The sequence below is a fragment of the Plectropomus leopardus genome, chromosome 3 (genome assembly GCF_026936395.1).
Source record: "Plectropomus leopardus strain MGB_pleo_1.0 chromosome 3, ASM2693639v1, whole genome shotgun sequence".
NCBI lineage: Eukaryota > Metazoa > Chordata > Actinopteri > Perciformes > Serranidae > Plectropomus > Plectropomus leopardus.
Window position 1 is genome coordinate 18,625,690 of NC_142178.1, and position 21,650 is coordinate 18,647,339.

At 38.2% G+C, this 21,650-nt stretch overlaps 1 protein-coding gene across 1 annotated transcript; it reads right to left on the bottom strand.

The window, feature by feature from the left end:
• Positions 1-454: 454 nt before the first annotated feature.
• On the bottom strand, positions 455-15,005 carry iqce (IQ motif containing E). The gene is made up of 21 exons (XM_042485960.2): positions 14,566-15,005; positions 13,580-13,621; positions 13,439-13,484; positions 13,180-13,329; positions 11,886-11,987; positions 11,582-11,652; positions 11,097-11,210; positions 10,968-11,018; positions 10,807-10,877; positions 10,655-10,727; positions 10,353-10,393; positions 9,106-9,257; positions 7,702-7,757; positions 7,373-7,602; positions 7,029-7,136; positions 5,136-5,412; positions 4,935-5,021; positions 3,998-4,125; positions 3,734-3,825; positions 1,940-2,038; positions 455-1,507 (listed from the first exon to the last, which is right to left on the bottom strand). Exons 1-21 carry the CDS (start codon positions 14,635-14,637, stop codon positions 1,383-1,385), a joined length of 2,187 nt encoding a protein of 728 aa, XP_042341894.2. The 5' UTR covers positions 14,638-15,005; the 3' UTR covers positions 455-1,382.
• Between the last annotated feature and the right edge of the window lie 6,645 nt (positions 15,006-21,650).

Consider the following 21,650-nt stretch of genomic DNA (forward strand, 5'->3'; position numbering starts at 1 on the left):
ACAAGAATAAATAAAACAATCCATACATTAAATTAGGTAAGAGGTCAATTTCAAATTTAAGACTATTTAATGCAATTTAAGGTCTAATATTTATAAAATTGAACGTCAGACATTTTAAGATTTTTTAGTGCAGGCAGACACCCCGTGATGCTGACATTTATGTACTTTTACTTACGTGAGATTTTAACTTTTACCTGTAACAGAGAATATTTGCTCTATAGTAGTATTGCTACTTTTTTCCTGAGTACTTCTTCCACTACTTCCACTTCTTCCTTAGCTCTCAAGTAAAAATCCTTCATTCCAAATCCTACTTTAGTAAATAGTTGCAAATAATTGGATACAGAAAAATATTTTGTGGTGAATTATAAAATATACAGCAATCTTGGGAATACTCAAGTACAGTGCTTAAGAAGAATACTTGAGTTAATGTACATGCAACAGCAGACATAAGAGGTTTAATTATAAAACAGCATTTTATTGAATGTCTCAGAAATTAAGTTACACTCATCATGTGGGGAAAACTGCCGTCATCCATTCTTTTTGTTGACCACCTATAGGTTATCATTTGTCTATTTCAGAGTGTCACTGGCATTAGACACACTCCCTGTGTATCCTCCACTATACAGACTGTGTGTTTAGTATTGCAGCAGACTGATCTATAATTTATTCACAGTTTGAATCAATAGTGCATCAGTTAAGAATCATCCCTCAGTCATACCTCAGGATCAGCTATAATTTATCAAGCGCACATGACAGATTCGTGTAGTGTGTGTTACAAATCAGGCGTGTCAAAATGTGATTCATTAATAATTTCAAGCTTGTGAAATCCAGAGGACTTGAGCCAGTCGGGTCAGGAGAAATGAATATATTCATTTCCGTAATTTTGATTTGAATAATCATGCAGTAGGCACTTTGGCACAAATGATAAACCACGAGAATAATAGCTTGAAATTAAAGGGGATGTCGATTTCATGTTCATGTGAGTGCTTTCTCCTACAGTAAAAGAGAAAATCCTGCAGCCTCACATCAGCACTGGGATGCACTGACATGTTGTATTTTGACAGAATCCTAAAGTGAGATGTTTATGTGCCTCTTAACTTCATGTCATAAATGTTCACCCAGCTTCCCGCAATACTCTGCATATTACTGTAGAGTAAAAAAAGCACTTTGCAGACAGCAATGTATGTTTTATGTTATCCTGGCTATTATTGGGATATTTCAGCTCTCATTTGCAGGTTCAGTAAGAACCCAAACCATAAAGATTTGGCGCTGTATGACTGTGCAAGTCTCTGACATACAGGCTCTGAGTAGAAACAGGCAGAAAATCGTCCTACACACACTCTCTGTCACACACACAGAAACACGCAAACAACCCATAAGGTCTATAAGATTAAGACTTCTCTGCTTCTCAGAGGACGTGACGGAGACATGATGATGTCATCAGAATCGTCAGAGTCAGCTGCAGCGGCTCCGCCAGACTCAGCTGAGCGATGAAGCTCAGTGTGCTCTGCAGGAGGTACACAGGCATAATTGTGCTTTATCAAATTGAACGCCTCAACATGATAGAGGTTGCAATCAATAAAAAACGTAAGTCGAACATTAGACGAACATTTAGGATTTTATAAAAATGTGGCTCTCAGTTCAGAATATTTTCCCCCAGGAAACCTCCCACGACACTACATGTTAAGTTTTGACCTCCTTTTCTTCAAAATGTGAGTTAAACTAAAGAACACATTGTTGTGTGTCATCCATCTCATCTGATGAATTTGAGTTTGCTTTTTCTGCAAACGGGTCTCAATACTGTGTGGCATGATGAGCCTTCTGTACCTAAAATGCTGTCAAAATGTTTACTTATTTAATAATCAGTTCAGACAACCAAAAAACATAATGCCTGTGACTGGCGCAGAAGGATAAAACAGACATGTCCTATATCTCTAACCTGTTGTGGGTGTTATCCTGGATGGGTGAGTGCTAGAGACAAGCTTGAGTTCTTCTTCCTCACCCTGCTTTTCATCATCTTTATGGGGGGACGCAGCACCTGTGTAACAAAACAAAACACAGTAACAAGCCTTTACAATACAACTCACACACAACCTTATAAATATAGTATCTATAGATGTATCTATAGATGTCTATCTATAGTTTTATTTATTTATGCCCCACATACACTGTGCCATGTAGATAAATGCATGTTTTAAAGCAAAACTGCAAAAAAACAACAACCGTATGACCTTCCAAAAAGCCTTAAACAATAAGATCAGAGGGCCCAAACTGGTGCAGTCCAAAATCTGTCAGTGAAGCCTCCTGCACATCAAATCCAGGGGCAGCCTTGTGAGTATGCAGGGGGAAGAAAACGCTGACATTGCTGCTCTGCTCTATGCACCGATCTGCTGTCAACCTATTAGAAAGTCAGCCAGATGAAGGAGAAAGCGATGTGGAAGCTGGTGGAGTCTCACAGGGTCGTTCAAGTAAAGCAGAAGCTTAAGACAGGGCTAGATCTGTAGGGGGTCGAGTGAGGTAACGACATCACTGGTCCACAGGGCTGTTGAGTGTCCTCGTCAGTCTTTGACAGCAAGGCTGTAAAAGCTGTCTGGTGCTGAGGACACAGGCACCCAGGAATTGGATCAGTGTGCCAGCAAGATCTATCATGACTCATAAAAGGTGTCAGGGTGGACATGAGTGATTCTGGGGTTGAGAGCAGGGCGATGCCAAGCTATTGCATACTCACGAACATCAATTCTGAACCCTGACTGATACTCTTGAGAGGTTGTATCGATGGCTGATTTCCTGAAAAAGTTACATAACATTCTACTGTATATCAACAGCATAAAGGAGCTCCACAGTGTTAGCCAAAACACAAGTGACACCAAAGTGTCAATCATCAAGAGGAAACTAACACATGTATGCATTATAGAACAGAGGCATTAAATGAATTCACTAAGCAACAACAACAGCTATAAACACATCTGTAATAATATTTAAGAGGATGTTAGAAAAAGTATGTTTCACTGGGTTTCCCCACATATTCAGTTATTTGTGACGACCTGCCACGATTAAAATATCTTCTGCCACTTACTGATTTTACAATTTTGGAGCTGGATTGTTCATTTGGAGCGCTATATTTACAGTTCAGTTATTCGCTGGAACTCTCACGGCACAGAGTGTACTCTGAGCAGCAGAACGCCAGGCGCAGTGAAAGATTAACTTCACTGTTTATTGCACTGGGTCAAAAAGTTTGCTTTCACTCCCCCTGCAGCAGCTGCTCCACTCATCCATTGATCTGATCAGCTCTTACTGGATCATAAAATCAATAATCTACCCCAAGATTCAAACTCAAGCTGCTGCTGTGGGAAAAAAAGAAATCATGACGAGTTCATGATTTTACAGAGGGGGCAGAGAATGACATGTTCTGTGGGAAACTCTGTGTCATGTACTGTAGATACAGGGCAAGTAGCACAAAATAACTTTAGTTAACTTAACTTAGTTAAAGGAGATTCAGTGAAGATAGATGAGTAGCTATGCAAGTGTAGGATAGGGTAATATAAGGGAGCATCAATGGGTTTTGCCTAAATGTATTTTGACCTTTTCCTTCTGTTTTTAAGTTTCTTCCGGGGCAATGCTTTGTACGATTTTGATCAGTCCAAATTGGTTACTTATTTTCTGCTTTTTCTGTTTGTTCATATATACTGCACAAAAAGATAAATGGTGACAAAAAATCATTCCTGAACCTCACCTGTTCTGCTGGGTGTGTGTGTTGGGCGAGCTCTCCTTGGTACCAGCTTGGGTAAAGTGTTTCCCGTTAAAGAAGGCACAGAGAACGCCGAGCTAATGCACAAACACACACACACACACACACACACACACACACACACACACACACACACACACACACACACACACACACACACACACACACACAGAGACACAAAGCTGAAAGATGCACTGTGTGTTTGACTGGATCAGTTATATTAACATTTTTGTGTAAACTGTGAGTCACCTCTCTAGTACATGACTACAGCGAGCCAGGTGTCCTCTGAATGCAGACTGCACCATCGTCAAGGCAACCACATCCAGCACTCCTTTTTCGGAGGACAAAACATCACTGCGGTTTGTTGCTTCTACAGCCTGAAAAGAGGAGACAAGGAAGAGACAGAGCAAAGAAAAATTAGAGAGGGAAAAGGAAGAAACAGTTGATGGGATGTTCAGTGTGGGAGACAGAAAAACATATTTGTGGTGAGACAGAGGGAGAGGCTCTGCGAAAATGCTTTGTAGAGCCATCTAGTGGTGATTTGTCTAAGCTGCAACTCTGATTTATTTTAGCACGTCTGTCCATAAGTATGTCTAGTAGCATTACCCCAGCCTGAGGCAAAGGCATTCAATAAACTTTATGATTTAGTCTCTATTTAAACATCCCTTACTCCCAGGGCTTGAGAAAGTAAATGCTATTTGATGCCAAGATGCTCTTTCCTGTGACGCACATTGTGATAACCAAAAGATGCGTCAACCCAGCAGCTGTTGACCTTCTATTCTTTTTCGCTTCTTAATTTTCTGTTTTAATTTCCTTACTGTCCTTAACCTTCAATATTCTGCACATGTACTTTGTCACTCTCTCTGTGATAAGCCATATACAGGTGGCTCAATATTTATTGAAGTTAGTGTGGATTTTGTTTTGTTGATAACTGGCCTTCTTTTGAAGTCATCACCGACCTGAAAGCTTCCTTCACTGTAATCTTACTTAAGAATAGGCGCCAATACTAAAAATAGTATTATTTTTCTATATTTCAGTGGCTAATAATATTACAAAAGTACCTACATTATTGTTACTAAGAGAGACTTAGATGCTCAATGATTCTGAAGTGTAGCAGCATTATCGCTGCTGTACAGAAACAGAGCGACTGTGAGTCTATATGGAAGTGTTTGTGTGTGGGTGAAACCTTTTTCTGCGCGTCTCTCAGGAGGTCCTTGAGCTGTGATTCTCTGAGGAGGTGGCCTCTTAATGCTGACTGCAACTTCACAATGTCCTTAACATAGAACGGAGAGAGAGGGAGATGAAGGAAGAAATCAGGACATGTTTTATGTAATATTTCTCTGACACATCAAGAACTTCTGTTAAATAATTGTGGTGTGTTACATACCCTGTTTCTGTGTTCTCTCCAGTGTGTCTGGATGACCAGAGCTGCTTTCTCTCTGTCTCTCTTCCCGGCATCTGTGCACAATTCTTCCTCTCCTCCCCCCTCCTTCTCTTCTTTACCTCCAGTGACTCTCTCTACTTCCTCTTCCAGACCTGCTCCAGCCTGAGTGTCCCCACGGTCCTCTGGCGTTGTGGCAGAGAGAGAGGAGAGCTCATCCTGTGCAGGTTTTCTTCTTTCTTCCAGAGTCTGGATCCTTGCCAACAACTGCTCCAACTCCTGTCTGAAAAACACAAACACACACTCATAAAAAATAAATTTGACGAAACACAACTCACAGCCATAGTGCCATCCTTTAGTAGGTAGTTAGCTGAGGCTTTGTAAACCTATGATTTGGTTTTGAGCAAAATATACAACTTATTTTCTGAGAGATTTCAGACAGGAAACCTACCATGGGATTAGATTTGATTTCAGACAACAGCATCACAATAGCAAGCACATCCTATGTGATGAGAGTGAGGTAACCATTTCTGTTTTGATAATATCAGAGTATTGAGTATTGGCCAAATCACCATGATGTCATGCTCATATCAACAATCACTTCCAGTCCCGGTAGGCAACTGGCAATTGATTTGAATTTTGAAAATCTGTGAATTCTGAAAACTTGTTCATTTCTGTTGTCATTTTCAGATGTAAGTGTAACATTTAAAGATATACTGTTAAATACCGTCAGACGTTTCTGCTAATTAAACTACCAGAATAATCATGTTTAGTTATTAGGATCATAGAAAAAACAGTAATATAACAAGAGTAGATAAAACACAAAGTAAAGCCTCAGAATGAGAGCAGCCTCTTCACAAACTTCAGCTCACCTTCACTTGAGGAACTTCACTAACAAAAACACTCAATAATAAAATGATAAAATACATAAAATACATTCTTCTCCTATAAGACAATTAACAGATGGAATGACGAGTTTCACGCACTAAGTAATCCCCGACTAACGGCTCTGTTTAGTCACAGCGCCGCGCAGAGGACCACAGCAGATGCCTTTTACGTACCATATCTTATGTTGGTAAAATCAGGCTGTCTTGTTCTAAAGTCTGTGGCCCAATCGGTAAATTAGGTCTCCAACCAAGCATATCTTTAAAGTACTGACATTTGAAAACATCAAAAATGCATTTTTGACAACAAGACTTAACCATTTTCTTGGATATCTCACCCTCATTTTCTGATTTTGTTATATTGTATGTATGTGACTCAGATCATTTCTGCTCAGAAGCAATAGCAAACAAACGTTGATTCAGTTGTTTGGTTAGATTTAGCATTGGCTGGCAGACAGTTACATGTCAGCATTAATATCAGTTTCTTTACTAACAGCCTGTAAGCAAGTTGTGAAAGAGACTCTTTCTAGCTGACAGAACTGGAAGACGAGAGGTTAGTCTGTTGGAGCAAACGATATCTGTAAACCTCTTTATGATTCAGTTTCCTTATACTGATTTGACCATCACCCTCACTGACACATTTCTTTCAGTCGTCTCTGTCTCTTGTCTGGCTGTTATATTTTTAAACATTATTTGCATACAGTCAATTCTCCAGTGGAACTTTATGATGATGCCGACTGTGTCCCCTTGGGACATTTTTGAAGTGACAACAAAGCATCTGTCTGACAGACACATCAGCCATGATCAGTGGAACGGGCATAAGAAGATTTCCCCATAAAGCCACTGTTTCAAATGTAAATCTAGCAGCAGCCATTGAAAGCTCGTTCAAATTCCACCAAGAATATGTGCATGGATGCCTTTTGATTTTAAAAAAGCAAAATTTCAAACATTTTACCATGTCATCGTCATATACATCATCCAATCATATTGATGTAACATCACAAATAGAACATACTCATGATGCTGTCTGTCTTTGTCCCGTTCATTTGTCTGCTCATCTTTCCATCGTTCTGTCTCTGTCTCCAGTTCCTCTCTTTCTGTCCTCAGCTGTCTCAGTTCATCACTGAAAACACAAACACAACGCAGATTGAGACTCAAGAGCATAATTAAGTGGCTCCATGCCCAGAGCAACTATCACTGATGTAGTAATAAGCTCCACTTATAGTCTGGTGGACCAATTTAAAATTGTTTTCTCCCTCTTGTGTATATCAAGAATCAGATTATCAGCATTTTTATGGCTTGAAAATATGGATACACTGTATATCTTGTATAAAATTGCCTCTCTTGCTGCTCACTCACTCTTTACTTGACAGCATCTCTTGAAGCTCCACCCTCTCCCGCTCTGATTGGCTGAGGCGTTCTCTAAGATCACAATCCTCCTCCCCTTCCTCAGTCATAGTTCCCACGGAGACCCCTGCCTCTGTTGCCATGGTAAACCCCAGACTCTCAGTGGGTGTGGCTTGGACCTCCTGGTCCACTCGGCTGCCGCATTTCGCTGGCTGGGCGTGTCGCCTGCTGTCCTCCAGCCTCTGATAGGAGGTGAGAAGAGTGATGAAGCCGCTGTCTGTCACAGGTGACTGCATGTGTTTACATCATGGTTTACATGGACAACTACAGTGTTCTCTCACCTTCTCCACCTCCAACAGCCTTCTCAGCAGTCTCTGTTTACTCCACTCTCTGTAGCCTACACACACACACACACACACACACAGTTCATCAGTATTACAGCACAGAAAGTGTTGACCACAGTGGTGTTTCATCCTGTAATGAAGGGTTTGGAATTCACGTAATTTTAAATAGATGATTTTTCTTTTGAATTCTGTCTTCACAACCCAATTAGATACATAGAGCTTGAAGGACTCATTTATGGCTTCAAGAGCACTAAATCTTTTTAAATTGAGCTATTTTGGCTTTCCAATAACATAACTTTTTGTTTAACCTACAACTTTTTACTTACTCTCATTTGTTTTGTTTTTTTTAATGTTTTTTCCTCCTTTTTTTTCTCAATGACTTTATTCATCATCTTTTAAATCAAATTTAATTTTTTTATGAATGTATTATATTTAATGTATTTCTATGCCTGTAGAACACTTTGAATTGCCCTGTGTGAGAATGGTGTCATATAAATAAACTTGCCTTGTCTTACTTTGGTTTGCAGGACTGTTGATTAATGGCCATAATGTTTCAATAACTTATGTAATCATTTATTTTACACCTTTTTTTATCATATTATTTTTTAATTTAGTTATTGTTGTTATTGTGCTGTGTTTGGACTTATTAAACAGTTATTTATTGCCATCAAAAATGTAAAGGTTTCAGCATATATCTGGTTACGAAACAAAAAAAAAATATCAATAGTTGAACCTGGATTTACAGGATAGTGTCATCAATGTAATGAATCTTTTATTTATTTTATCTAAAAAATGTTTCTCATTTGAGTTTCCAGGAGGTATCCTGTACTATGATAAATATCAGTACTAAAATAATTAAATAACATAAACTGTAATACAAGATTTTATGCATACTGCACACCCTTTTCTATTTAATAAAATTTAAAAAAATTAATTCCTTTCTCATATATAAATGTTTTAGCTCAACAATATTAAGTTGGTAAACAGTCAAATAACCAATATAGTTGGTGCTAAGAGTGTAAAATACAATATTCCTCTGAGTAAGATGACATTTTGGTCATTTTGTGCATTTTCCCTGATCTTTTATACCTTCCTCGGTTTGTAACACGCTTTTCAAAATGTCATTATTCGATTTCAGCTTTCATAATCTTTTCAAATGTCACAGAGCTGTAGACACATAACACAACACTGTGATCACAACACATCAGATTCTCATGCACAGCACAACAGAGAAGAAAGTAAACCAACAAAGCTGAAGTGAATGCTGTAAAAGACGTCAGAGGAGCTACAGCAAAGGTAAAACTGGAAATTGATAAAAGGAATAAATAATGGAAATGTCTTTTAATCTGGTCGGTTTTGGAAGCACCGAGTGTCAGTGTTTCTGTGTGTGTGAGAAAAAACCTTTGAGTCCTCCTGCAGGACTGTCAGTGTTGAGCTCCTCTCTGAGCGCCGTGTTCTCCTGCTGGAGCTGCTTCAGGTTCTCAGACAGACGATGAACCGTGGAGCTTAAAACTTTCTGCTGCCTCTGGGAACATTTACTCTCTGCTCGGCTACTGTAGGCAGAACAAAAGGAGAAGGGGTTTCATGATTTTGTGAGAAAGATAGAAATAATAAATGCAGGTATGGCAGTATTCTTCAACACACATCACAAATCCTGCAACCTGATAGTTTGATGCTCTGTGCAGCTGTCGTTTTCATCCATTTTTCTCTCCTTACTCACAGACAAGGGCTAAATGTTTGTGAAGGCATTTGATCTTTTGACCCTGAGTAGCGACCACACGTGCAAGACGTGTATTCTAAAATATGTACACTGCAATGTCAACATGACATTGACAACAAAGAACAATAGCTTTATAAGACGTCTTTTGCTTATTTGGCAGCCTAATGAAAAGTTAATGCAACAGGCAGCACTCAGCCAACAACCTACAATCATGTTCAAGTAACCAAGTGATAAAGAACAGCAGAGGGCATGAGGTCACAGCCAAAATCAACTAGAGGGTTACGGCATCGGTTCTCAAAAGAAATCTACAAAAAAAGCGTTTAGCATATATAATGCCATCAAAACAGTAAAACATTTTGGATGAAAATACTTACATTTCGAGAGCACTGAAATGTAATTTTAAAGTAAGTTTTGGTGCCAGTCCTGTAATATTTGGGTTATGATACTTGCCTGCAACAGTCACGTTCATGAACGTGCGTGCAAAAATCCATGATAAGTTATGAGCTAAACTGTGACTGCAAGATAGTGATTGGAGGTAAAAATGAAAAAGAGACGGAGCAGAGACCCCCTACTGTACAAAACTGCATTGTATATTAAACCAGGTAGATGGAGGATTTCAGGCAGGAGGCCATGTCTGCCTCAGGCTCCAGTCTTGACCTACATTTGCTTTTCAGCTCGGGGAGAGAGGAAACTTTCACACTTTCACTAAGATAAGCTGTTGCAAAAGGCAAAATATGCCAGATTCATATTCATGTGTATTTTAAGACATATTTTAATTTTTGGAAAGAAAAAAAACTATCAAGCAATAATTTGTTGGCCTTCCTGCAGTTACTGCAGTTGACCCCTAACGGGTTCCGGCCCACATGTTGAAGACCCAAGCTCTAGCACAAATAAATGAGGACTGTCAAATTGATCAGTGGGCGTATACCTTTTCTCTGCAGCTTCTAGAAGCATCCTCAGCCTCTGAATCTGAAAGACGAGACACACAAACACACAATTCACAAGTTAGGTGAGACTGACGTAGGTGACACGTATCACACTAAATAGAAGAGCAGTGAAGGAGCACTTCCTTCATCCAAACACTATTTTTAGTGTAAGCTTGCTTCTGTCGCCCCTTAAGTGGTTGTTTTAGGTGTTCAGGTAACATGCCAAAAAAAATGTTGGTAGAAAATTAGGTAGAAAAGTAAAAGTAACAAGCAGACATTTTGAATCTAAAGGCGTAAATGTTACCTCATCAAAGTAGGTTTCTACTGTGATGCTCAGCTCCTCCATGTTGGTGGTCCTCAGCTCACTTTGTAGTTTACTGGCCAAAAAAGCAGATAAACCTAAACATTAATGTGGCTCCACACATAAACTTGTGCACAGGTGGGAGAGTGTTTTACCTCAGGGCATTTTCTTTCTCTCTACACTGCTGCTCCAGCTTCAGGATTCTCTGTTTCAGCCCATTCAGAACCTTGATGTATAGAATCAAGTTTATAAAATCTGAGTAAAATCAACCCTAAAAATAATTTCATCTGTTCATCAACAGAGGGGACACACTCACCACACTTCCTTCTTTTTTCTTATCCACCAAGCTACGAGTATATTCAGATCCCTGTAGAAAAAAACAACACATTTATTTTAAATTTAAAGTTTCTATGTCAAAAATAGGGAAGTAATTTAGTGATCATACTTTAGTGGGATCCAACAGTTCTTCTATCTGTTTCTCTCTTTTAGCGTTATCTTCCTCCAGGCGGCGCAGTTTGGCTTTCATTTTTTGGTTGTCAGACTTCTGTGCCTGGAGACTCTGTGGAGAACAGCACTAGTGATTAATCACACATCAACTACGACAAGGAAAGAAGTATGCAAACAGAAATCCTGAGGTGCAAAACTTAAAGAAACTTTTAATCTCCCTGGGAAAACTGTCTTCTGGAGAGGAATAAAAATCTGAGTCAGCGACACAGCAGCACCCTGGAGCTGGTAGACAGTCAATGCCTTGCTCAAGGCCATTTCAGCAGACCAGAGATGTATACATAATGTTACACTGATGTTTGATGCTGAACTCTCCTGCAGAGGAAAAATCTCCAACCTCGCTACTACTGACACCTAGATGCAAACCATGTTTTATCAGTGTGTTTTCTTTCCTAAATGCATAGCATTAATCTAGTAGCTGTTTACCTTCTTGAGGCGAATAATCTCATCATACATGTCCTCCTTCTCCCTGTAGTCGCCTGTGCCAACAGTGAAGCCTGCAAAACATGGGGACAAATGGGGAGATGGTACATAATCATACAGAGTCAAACACATTCTCACCCTACAGTAATGAATCACCTGGTGGTGGTGATATCGTAATGTCACCGTCCAGTCTGTTTTCTGACGTTGTCTCCTCCTCTGTTTGACAAAAAATCTGATCTTCAACTTCACCTGTCTCTACTTTTCCTCACTTCATCTCTCACTCGGACACACATACACATTCTCTCACCATTGGATCCAGAGAGGAGATGTTTGTGTTTCCTCATGCTCAAGGTTTGTTTAAGAAGCTCTGGTGTGACATCGCACTCTGATCTCAGCGTCTGGGACACATCTGAGAAAAAAAAGGGTAGACAAAGAGAGGTTAAGATATTTCCCAACACAAATCCATACTCAATCTCAGTCTTGCACTAACCACTTTTTGAGGACATGTTCTAGTTTGAGAATGGCCTCAAACTCATCCAAAACATTTTATGCTGCTTTACATACTTAGCATAACACAAGTACTTTTATTTTCATTTAAAATACTTTACATACTACCATTAGTTTAGCATTGTTGCAAAATGCACATACTTTTTATTTTCACCTGCGTCTTATTTTCACACTTACAAGTTCTACTTTGTTATAATTCTCTACTATAATGTATCAAAATTAGCCCCCTGGAGATCAAAATATTTCTGAATTTCACTTTGTCTATATGAGGAGGGATAATTTAACAAATATGTCTAATGCAGATAAGTATGGAGGTAATGGAGTAATAAAATCATAGGCAATCTGCAACTTCAACAAGCTTTTTAGCCTTTTTTGGCTTTTTCTTTTGATTGAGCAGCCTGCAGAGTCTGGCTTATTTCCAGTAGCAGGCACTGTGGTGGTTCTATTATTCTGTCCATCCCAACTTATCAATGAGGGCAGGCTATATAATTAAAAAAAAAACTTTCTGTATAATGCAATCCAGTTCAACAGCAACACAAAACACAGCCTCCAAAATTATCATAACATTGAATTAACACCTCTCTGGAACAGTTTCAACAAAAACTGAATGTTGTGATCTTCATGGAGGGTTCACTGCAGAACTGTGGTATTAGACTCTGTTAGTTTTAGCTGTTTGTAATAAACTGGAAACTGGGTGTATTTGCTAACATGTCATATCAAATAAATCTGTAAAGCAAAAATATGTGTTTTGTATGTTTTGTAAACAGGTATTTTTCCATTGTCATTTTTGAGTCATCTTAGCCCCAGGTGGCCAGAAAAATAAAATAATGCATCTTTAAGGTATCGAACTAATTTTCCCTTTACAAAATCCCAGAAAGATTAAGCCAAATGGAATATTGTTGTAACACTTGCAGAGTTGCTCATTATCAGTTTACCAAAGACATGCGCACTGAACAGGACATCTACAACAGCAACCAGCTGAAAAAACGGAGTTTCTCTCAGTCTATTAAACTCTTTTTCCATCAGAGCCTCACTCCTCCCACATCCCTCCTGAGGAGAAAGACTGTCCTCAGCTGTGTGTGTTTGGTACCTACCATGGCCGTTGCTGAGGGATGTGAGGTGGGCTGAGCCACTCTCCCCAGGAGTGTCACCTCTGGTGTCCCCGAGGGAGAGCCTCGGCACTCTCCAGGCCGCCACTGCTGCTCTTCTGGGGTTCACATTCATACTGGAGAGGTAAGGAGACCCTACACAGATAAATATTACATGTAAACAATCATGGGATTTGGAAATCGGCATTGTTAAAGTATCTGGACAAATATTTCCTGCATATATTTCAAATATTTCCTTCCTTACTTGGAGAAGGAGGAGGCTTGCCAGAAGATCTTTTCCTCCTTGTTTTCTGATAGTGAACAAATACAGCAAAGGTGTTAAAGTAAAGGAAACGTGCATCCCCAAACATGGATGAAATTCATCATTAAGAGTTCATTACTTTACCCTTTCCAAAAAATCTGCAGAGAAAGAGAAGCCATCCTCAACCTTGGCGACAGCGAGAGACACAATTTGAAAAACAGAGAGAGAAAAAAAATGTAATCAAAATTTTAAAAATATACGTAATTAAAAAATGAAAATACATAATAAAAAAATACACAATACATAATATCAATAAGAAGAAGAAGAATTTTGGGGGTTTGTGTTTAAAATCACATTCATAAACCGTAAAATATGGTTATTTATATTTATAGGGATGCATTATAATATCAGCACATCATTGGTATCAACAGATATTGGCTTTAAAATTAAATATCGGAATCGACCAACGTGCTGAGTTCTGCCAATATCACAAACCAACATTTATTTTTTAATTGACAAACTGAACATGTGGAAAACAACAACCCTAAGTTGAAGCATTTTTCTTATTTGACACAATGCATGGATATTATATACACTCAAACTCACTGTAATTCTAGTTACTTATTGTGGAGTAAGGGTCATGCATTTCTCCCAGTCACTCAGGAGTGCTCAAGGAAAAAATATCTGTAGTTACACGGACGGTAATGATATGAAATTTATTTATTTTCTTTTTTTTAAGAGAAGAAGAAGTCACAATGCAGCCACCCACTACTCTAATAAATTAAATCCCTTCTATAGAATCGCTTTTTGCTTTTGTCGTGAAATACTGAACACATTCTCTCCTACAGATGTCTAAAAGTCCTTCAAATGAGACAATCAGTTTTAAAACATAAGTAGGATTTTTTTAAAATGCTCTCAATACATATCCAAACGTATAAAAGTTACATCCCTACAGTTTTAGGGGTCACTGTTGTGACCCCTAAAACTATGTTGGGTTACAATCTCAGTAGGTACACATGAGAGATATATGACACAACTGCAGGCTTGAAATAAGCTCCTAAAATGACATATTTGCAGACTCGGGGACAAAGACAGCTGTACGACTGACCTGAACAAAGCTAAAGACTCACCAGCTCCTCACAGTCTTCATCTGTCTGAACATCACTCGCCTCCACAGACATCTTAGCAGTTGTGCTAAACATAACTGGCAAGCAAACAGTTGCGTTAAGTTGGAAAACTTGACTTTCTTCGTGTGTACGTTAATCCTCTCATCTTTTTTCCCAGGTCAAAAGGCGCACTTTAGGTTGCTGCTCTTGCTAACGTTAGTAGTAAAAACATGGGGCAACAAGAGAGACGTTAGCTAAACTACAACTCGTTGTACGTCCACAAAACTGCTGACTCTTCTCGTAAAGGGCCGGTGATACACACTGTGGACTATAATCTTCCTGAAATCCGTTAAAATGTTGTTTTCTTTCCATGTAGAGGTTACTGTTTTCATATCAGTGTTGCGGATTGAGTCGTCTAGCAACCAGGCAGCTGTTAATGAGCTGCTGCGTCAAACCAACTAGAAAAGTCCAACCGGAAAATGTCTGAGCATGCCTTCAAAATAAAAGCAAAACGGGATAAAAGACAGACAATTTGCTTTAAATCATGTTAGGCACAAATCGTGTTCATTTTTTCGCATTTCATATTAATTTTTTTAAATAAAGCAAATACATTAAAAAAATCTTATGGAATATAGCAACACGTGTTTCAATAAACTGTTTATATTTTGAAAATATAAATAGGTAGCATATTGTTAGCTACGTTTAGCTTGACAGAGCTAACACTTGAAGCCGCAGCCCTGTCTGTGTGTCAATACATTTTCTTTCCGTCCTTGCTTCTGACTCATTTCCTCGCCATTCTCATTGGTGGAGAGTTGTAAAAAGGTGGTACTTAATTTGTTTTTCTCCAATAGCCTGAAACGAGGAGACTGGGAAGGGAAAGGAAGGATAAATGAGATCTGAGACTGATCCAGTGTTCCCTGTTCAGTTTATTAGCCTCTGATCACAGGGAGCCAACATGGGACTCCCATGCTGAACAATATGTGACATACCATTTTACACATACAGAACATGTTTGCATATTTTTAAAAAAAATTAAATAAAAAAAAAACTACTTAAGTATTTATGTAGTTTTATAGGCTTTTTTTTACTAACTAAAAAAAGAAGAATCCTGGAGGAAGTTATAAAATTAGCATTTTCCTGCAACTTTTTTTCTTGTTCTATATTGTTGTGCATCTAAATTTATCCTTAAACATGCATAAAATGCAGCATATTATTCAACATATTGCAATAGTTAGAATAGTTGTATTTATTTTAATGTGTTTTATTTATTTATTTATAACTTGGGGATGCAAACAAATTATTTGCCTCATGAATTTTTAGTTCCTCAGTCGGTTCTGCTTCCTCAATCTCTTAACCTGCTGCATTTTCCTTTTCCTTTTTTTCATCACTCCATATTTTTCTTGGTCCTTTGACAGATAAGAAACAGCAACAAAATGCAACTGATAGGCAAAGTTAAAGGGATTACTGACAAAAGCTATGATTACATGGACGCTGACCCTCTTGACCTTTAGACCAATCTGTTGGAATAAAGAACGAGCTTTCTTTTGTGTAGAAATAAAGAGAAACGGATGATACACATAAACGGTCTTGATCAGAAAAGATATCAGCACTGATAAAGTCTGCATTGTTATGTACATTATATTTGGACAGAAATGAACATAAACTATACTCTCCTAATAAAAACTCTCTTTCTTTCGCTCTGCATCGGTCCTCACACTCTCCTCTTGTCTCAGTCTCTGCAGAGAACACAGTCGCCTCTTGTTATTGTATCATATTCTCATTACACAGTGTTTATACAGGTGCTGAACCCCCAGAGCCACACAGCCAGGCAGACCAGCATACTTTTGTTCAGGGCAAACAAACCCACTGCAGATCCCATCTACAGTACAGCTGTCTGTTTTCTTACACAAAGGTTTAACTGATTCAATAAAAAATTTTTTGTTTTTTTTATGTGCCCAGGAAAGTCAACAAGACTTTCCCCGACTCTGTATGATGAAACATCGAAACACTTCATGATTTAGCCTCTGGATCTTGTCAATTACCGGTTGTGTAACTAGAAATGCATGCAGTATCCGGGGTGAAGAAAACGTATCATCTCTTTTGACAACATCCACAAAGTTGATGGAAACACAGAGCAAACAAGATTTCACTTCACAGCTTGTTTTTCAACCAACTGATTTATTGACTTTTCAATATACATATCTGTAATATTATAACCATGATATTCCTGTTGCAAACAGAGAAATCAAAGGATAAATAATACAAAATATAAAATTAAAATTTCAGAAAACATTTGGCTACAAAAAAATAACAACCAAGACACTATAAGATAGACAACACTGACATGAAATGCAGTTATAAAGTCACAGTTTGCATTTATTAGACTGAAGATAAATACATTTACAACAAGCATGTTATTAAAGGCCGTCATTCTCTAAAGAATCTGTTATTAGATCTATGAATAGCAAATCTTCTCTTCACTAAGTTCAAGAATCCCAGTAGTATCCCAAGTATCCCAGATCCATTGTTTAAATGAAGTTGGGATGGCGTCCTTCCAGTTTAACAAGATTAATCTTCTTAAGTTGTTGAAGAGTAGTGTATGCAATATTTTGAATTTCTTCATTTTAATAGGCTCTTTATTAGAGGGTTATCTTAGGCTGAATACCAAAAGGGGCAGTTAGGGGGTTGGGTTCAGGCTTTATGAATATTTTTGTAAAAACATTGAATTTAGAGCTACAGAAACCTGAGAGTTTAGGACAGAACTCCAATGTGTGAGCTGGTGAGAACTGACATCTAGACATTAGACAGCCATGATTTAGACAAATGGAGCCTATGTACTATTTGGATTTGGATAATGCAAATTGATAAACTGTGCACTAGAGGCAGGATTGCCATCAACAGAACAGTGCCACCAAGTGGAATGTCTCAAAAACACAAATTTATCTGCCTTGTGCGCCTCAGAAGTTTTTTTTAACTCTAGAATTTAAATTTTAATAGCGTAAAGACAGGGGGGAAAGCAGTCCAGGAGAGAATAACTGTAAAACACCTTTTAGAAGAGGATGTTTAACATTAATTATAGATCCAACTTTTGAAATACAAAAGACAGGTCAAGTGCGCTAATAAAGTATTAACTCATATGCAAAATGCACAAATTCTGTTTAAAAATGTCATTTTCATCATAACATACAATCCAACTGCTTGCATGTAAAAGATGAGTATAATTAAAAGATATTAGTCATACTGGTTTTGCCATATTCTGAAAGCACATAAATAGTAGAACTGAGGTAATTGCTTTTTGGTCTACTATGTAACAACAACAACAACAACAACAATAACAAAAACACTTGACATAAAAGACGGACAGCTATATTTCCCTCTGTTCCAGCTGCTGTATCGTCCATTCAAAAATACAATGTCATTTAAATGTATCAAATAAAAGGTAGATTTATTAGTCATTTTTAAGCAAAGTTTAAAAAACAATATAAAATATGAAGCAACTTTTTTCATGTCACAAGAGTAAACAATAAAACTAATTAGCTGCTTCTGTGTCAGGGTGCTGGTGCTGTGCAGGCACAGCAAGTAACACCTGTGCTTTTCCTACTGTGGCAAGTCAAAATGTCTGCTGTGAAGTTGTTACGCAGGTAAACTTTGTGATTTTCAAATTACAACAGAGAGCTTCTCTGACAGTTTTTGACAATGACTTTTGAGGAGTGAATGAATGACAGTGGTGCCTTGCTCAGTGGCAGTGTGTGACAGGAACTCTCCTCTCAAACTGTTGAGTAAAAACACCCAAAGTCTCTTTTGCTGGACACGGGAAAAACCTGAGGAATGACCATGAACATTTCTAAGGCTGCACATGTTTATTTTTTTATAGTATTGTATTGTTTGTATTGTGTCCTCCACACACACAAACTGAACTTATACCAAGAGTGCAATTTTCCCGTTTGAGTTGGCACCTTGTAATTTCATTTTATTTTATGTTACTGTTATTGCACCTTGTTTTTGTATTGTCTAACATTTTTAATAGATTAGTACTTTTATATTTGTAATTATTCTTTTACTGTTGCATTGTTCTTTCGCTGCTTATACTTTTTTTGTACCTAGCTGCTGTAACATTGTGAATTTCCCCACCGTGGCACTAATAAAGGCTTATCTTATCTTATCTCTCTTATCTTATAGACCTGTGCAGGTCCTGGCTGTTGTTCTCTGAATGCCCAGATGGGGGTGATATGGTCTGAGCTGAGCTGTCTCCAGCATCGAGCAGTCCTCAGCTATGCTCCACATGTCTCTCACAGTTCTGTCCAAGCCTAGTCTTCAAGTCCTGTCAAACCCCCATGTTCTCCAAGTCCTGCTTCCTGTCCGCAGTCTTTCTCAGAGCTCCAGCCTTTTGTCCGTATTATTCTCTTTCAAACCAATTAGTGTGTATAATTGACCAGAAAATACTTTTTTCACTTTATTATTTTATTATTAACACTTTATTATTAATTTCATGGGGGATTTGGTCAAGTTATGGATCAGAGAGGCACCCAATAGCTTACCTGGTAGAGCAGGCGCCCCATGTACCAAGGCTAAGTCCCTGCAGCAGCTGCAGGTTTGACTCCAATGTTTGTTGTTATAACTTGATATGTGACTTTAACAATTATTTACTTGATACATTTTCAGTTGATTACAACCTGCACACACACACACACAAAACATATGGAAACCTCTGCAAATGTTTTTGCTTTGAACTCTTCACAAACTTTCCTGTCTTTCACCTTTTGTGTGGATTTTCCAAAAACAGAAAACAGGGAGGAAAAGTGTGTCCCACTTCCTCAAATTACATTGAGCAGTTAAGTTATTTTAGTTGCACAAAGAAGTTTGGGGGCTTTAAATACAGAAAGTATATAGGTCACAGTATATACAGGTCTTACAGGACACAACAGTTTAACTTTGTATGAGACAGCTGTATAAAACAGTCTAATCGGATGTTTCAGCAAGGACAAGGTCACTCATTAACATAATCAGATTCACAGTTAAAGACTGCCGCAGGAGAAGAAACAAACAAAATGGCTCAAAGGGCTTAACTGGATAAATTTGCTTCTCATGGGGCTTTGTATTATCCTGCTAATATTATTGTATAAGGTGTGAGGAAAAGATAAGCACACACCCTGTAACACTCTCTCCAGTATAAATAAAGGTGGATGAGCAGGCAAGAGCCATGATGGAGCCCAGGGGAGGAGGAGGAGGAGGACAGAGGAGGGCTGAGCAGACCAACGGATAGAAACGGGTCAAATCAGGTCAGGAAACAGCTGAAGCTGATGATGGAAACCTACATTCTGAATTTAGCTGTGGGCGTCTGATTTCCACATGTGTATTCAAAAGCACATTATTTGTCATTACCTGCACTGCTGCTGGGAGTAATTCAACAGTGCTTCCATGATCATAATTTATAATGCAATGTTGAGATATAGTTTCTTTGTGTGTAAACAAAAGAGAGAGAACGTTATAACAGACTTGCCCCCTCACCTTGTAGCACATATGTTACCGTGACAGGACGTCACCAGGGGCAAGTAACGGCAGAGAGGGGAGAGAGAGACAAGAGGCCCACAGCCGACAGCAGGGAGAGCTGGAGGAGTTTGGTGTGTCTGTCTCTCCTATTTAACCAAAGTGTGTTGGACTGGGTTGAAGTCTCTGCACCAAAGTATTCCTTCACAGACCTGGCTTTGTGTAAAGAGGTACTGTCATGTTGAAAAGAGAAAGGGCTTCTCAAGCTAACAAAGTTGAAGGCTGGTAATTGTCTAAAATATAGTGTGCCGAAGCACTAGCAAAATTCTCCTTAATTATAACTGGTGAGTCTATCCAAACCAGGAAAAACAGCCACAGACCAAAAGTACACAAAAGTAAAAGCAGCAGTCAAAGTGCTTTTACGCATATACTGCACTTAAGTACAATTATGACCTACCTGTACCTTAACTAGAATTTTCAGTTTATGATTATACTTCCACTTCACTATTTTGGAGGAAAATATTGTACTTTTAACATTTATCTGACAGCTTTAGGAACTAGTTACTTTTTGGATTAAAAACTGAACCTTAACCCTGAACCTAAACAAACTGGCTTGATTTCTTAAAAATAAATAAATAAAAACTTGGGAAAAATGAGCAGCAAAAGATAAAATTAATTTTAAAAAAGAAAAATAAATTACCTGAAATTATTAAAAGTAAAATGGAAAATTGCTTAAAAATTATAATAATATTGTATCAGAATTTTAAATTTGTGATTATGATAATTATATATACAGTTTTTCCCCAGCTTTTTTCCCTAAACATTTTTCCCTGGCTTTTTAATTTACTTATTCCTTCCTCCTTTAGGGCGTGTGACCATGTACAAAAAAACCCCGAAACGGTATCTTCAGGGACCTCATGCTACATTTCATGTGTATGACTTGTTAGTTTTTGCTGAGTTTGACATTTTCACTGTAAATTTCTCACATGGTTTGAATTAAATAACTGTTTGAGGCTCAAAAAAGTAAAAATATTTAAAACATTTAAAAAACGAGTAGTAACAATATGTGTATACAAATTATTTCTCTTTTCTTTCATCGATTACCTGTCTGATTTACCTTGTGAGCCTTTGGAGGGGCCCGTCTTTGTCCAGTGTTGGCACAGTGTTAAAACCAAGTGTGGAGACACGACAAAGTAAAAAACTAGATCCAACTCAGCCAGCTACAGCAATAAAATGCTGTTTACATATTGATGCATAACAACCTGATAGTGGTATAAAATATCGTATGTCAGTTAATATACAGACTCTAATTTTCTGCAGATACTCACTACATACATTTTGCAAATCATACCTCTGTACTTTTACTTAAATAGGCCTTTGGATGCAGTACTTTTACTTGGAGCAGAGTACTTTGGCACTACTTCTGATTCAGTAAAGGGTGTTAATACTACTCCCATCTTAGAAGTAGCAAGACTTTTGAGCAGATACAGATTATCTTGTTCTAATAAACTTTACCTCGGTGTCTTCATAGCCCAGCACACACGCAGCCCTGAAGACAAACACTGTTCTGTCAGTGGGTGAATGGCTCTATCCATGTGGAACTGAGCAGATCTCAATAGAGG

Coding starts and splice junctions, on each gene's coding strand:
- iqce (XM_042485960.2), bottom strand. CDS start 14,637: ATGTTTAGCACAACTGCTAAGATGTCTGTGGAGGCGAGTGATGTTCAG. Junction 11,211..11,581: donor AGATTATTCGCCTCAAGAAG/GTAAACAGCTAC, acceptor TGTTCTCCACAG/AGTCTCCAGGCACAGAAGTC. Junction 4,126..4,934: donor TGAGAGACGCGCAGAAAAAG/GTTTCACCCACA, acceptor TCCTCTTTTCAG/GCTGTAGAAGCAACAAACCG.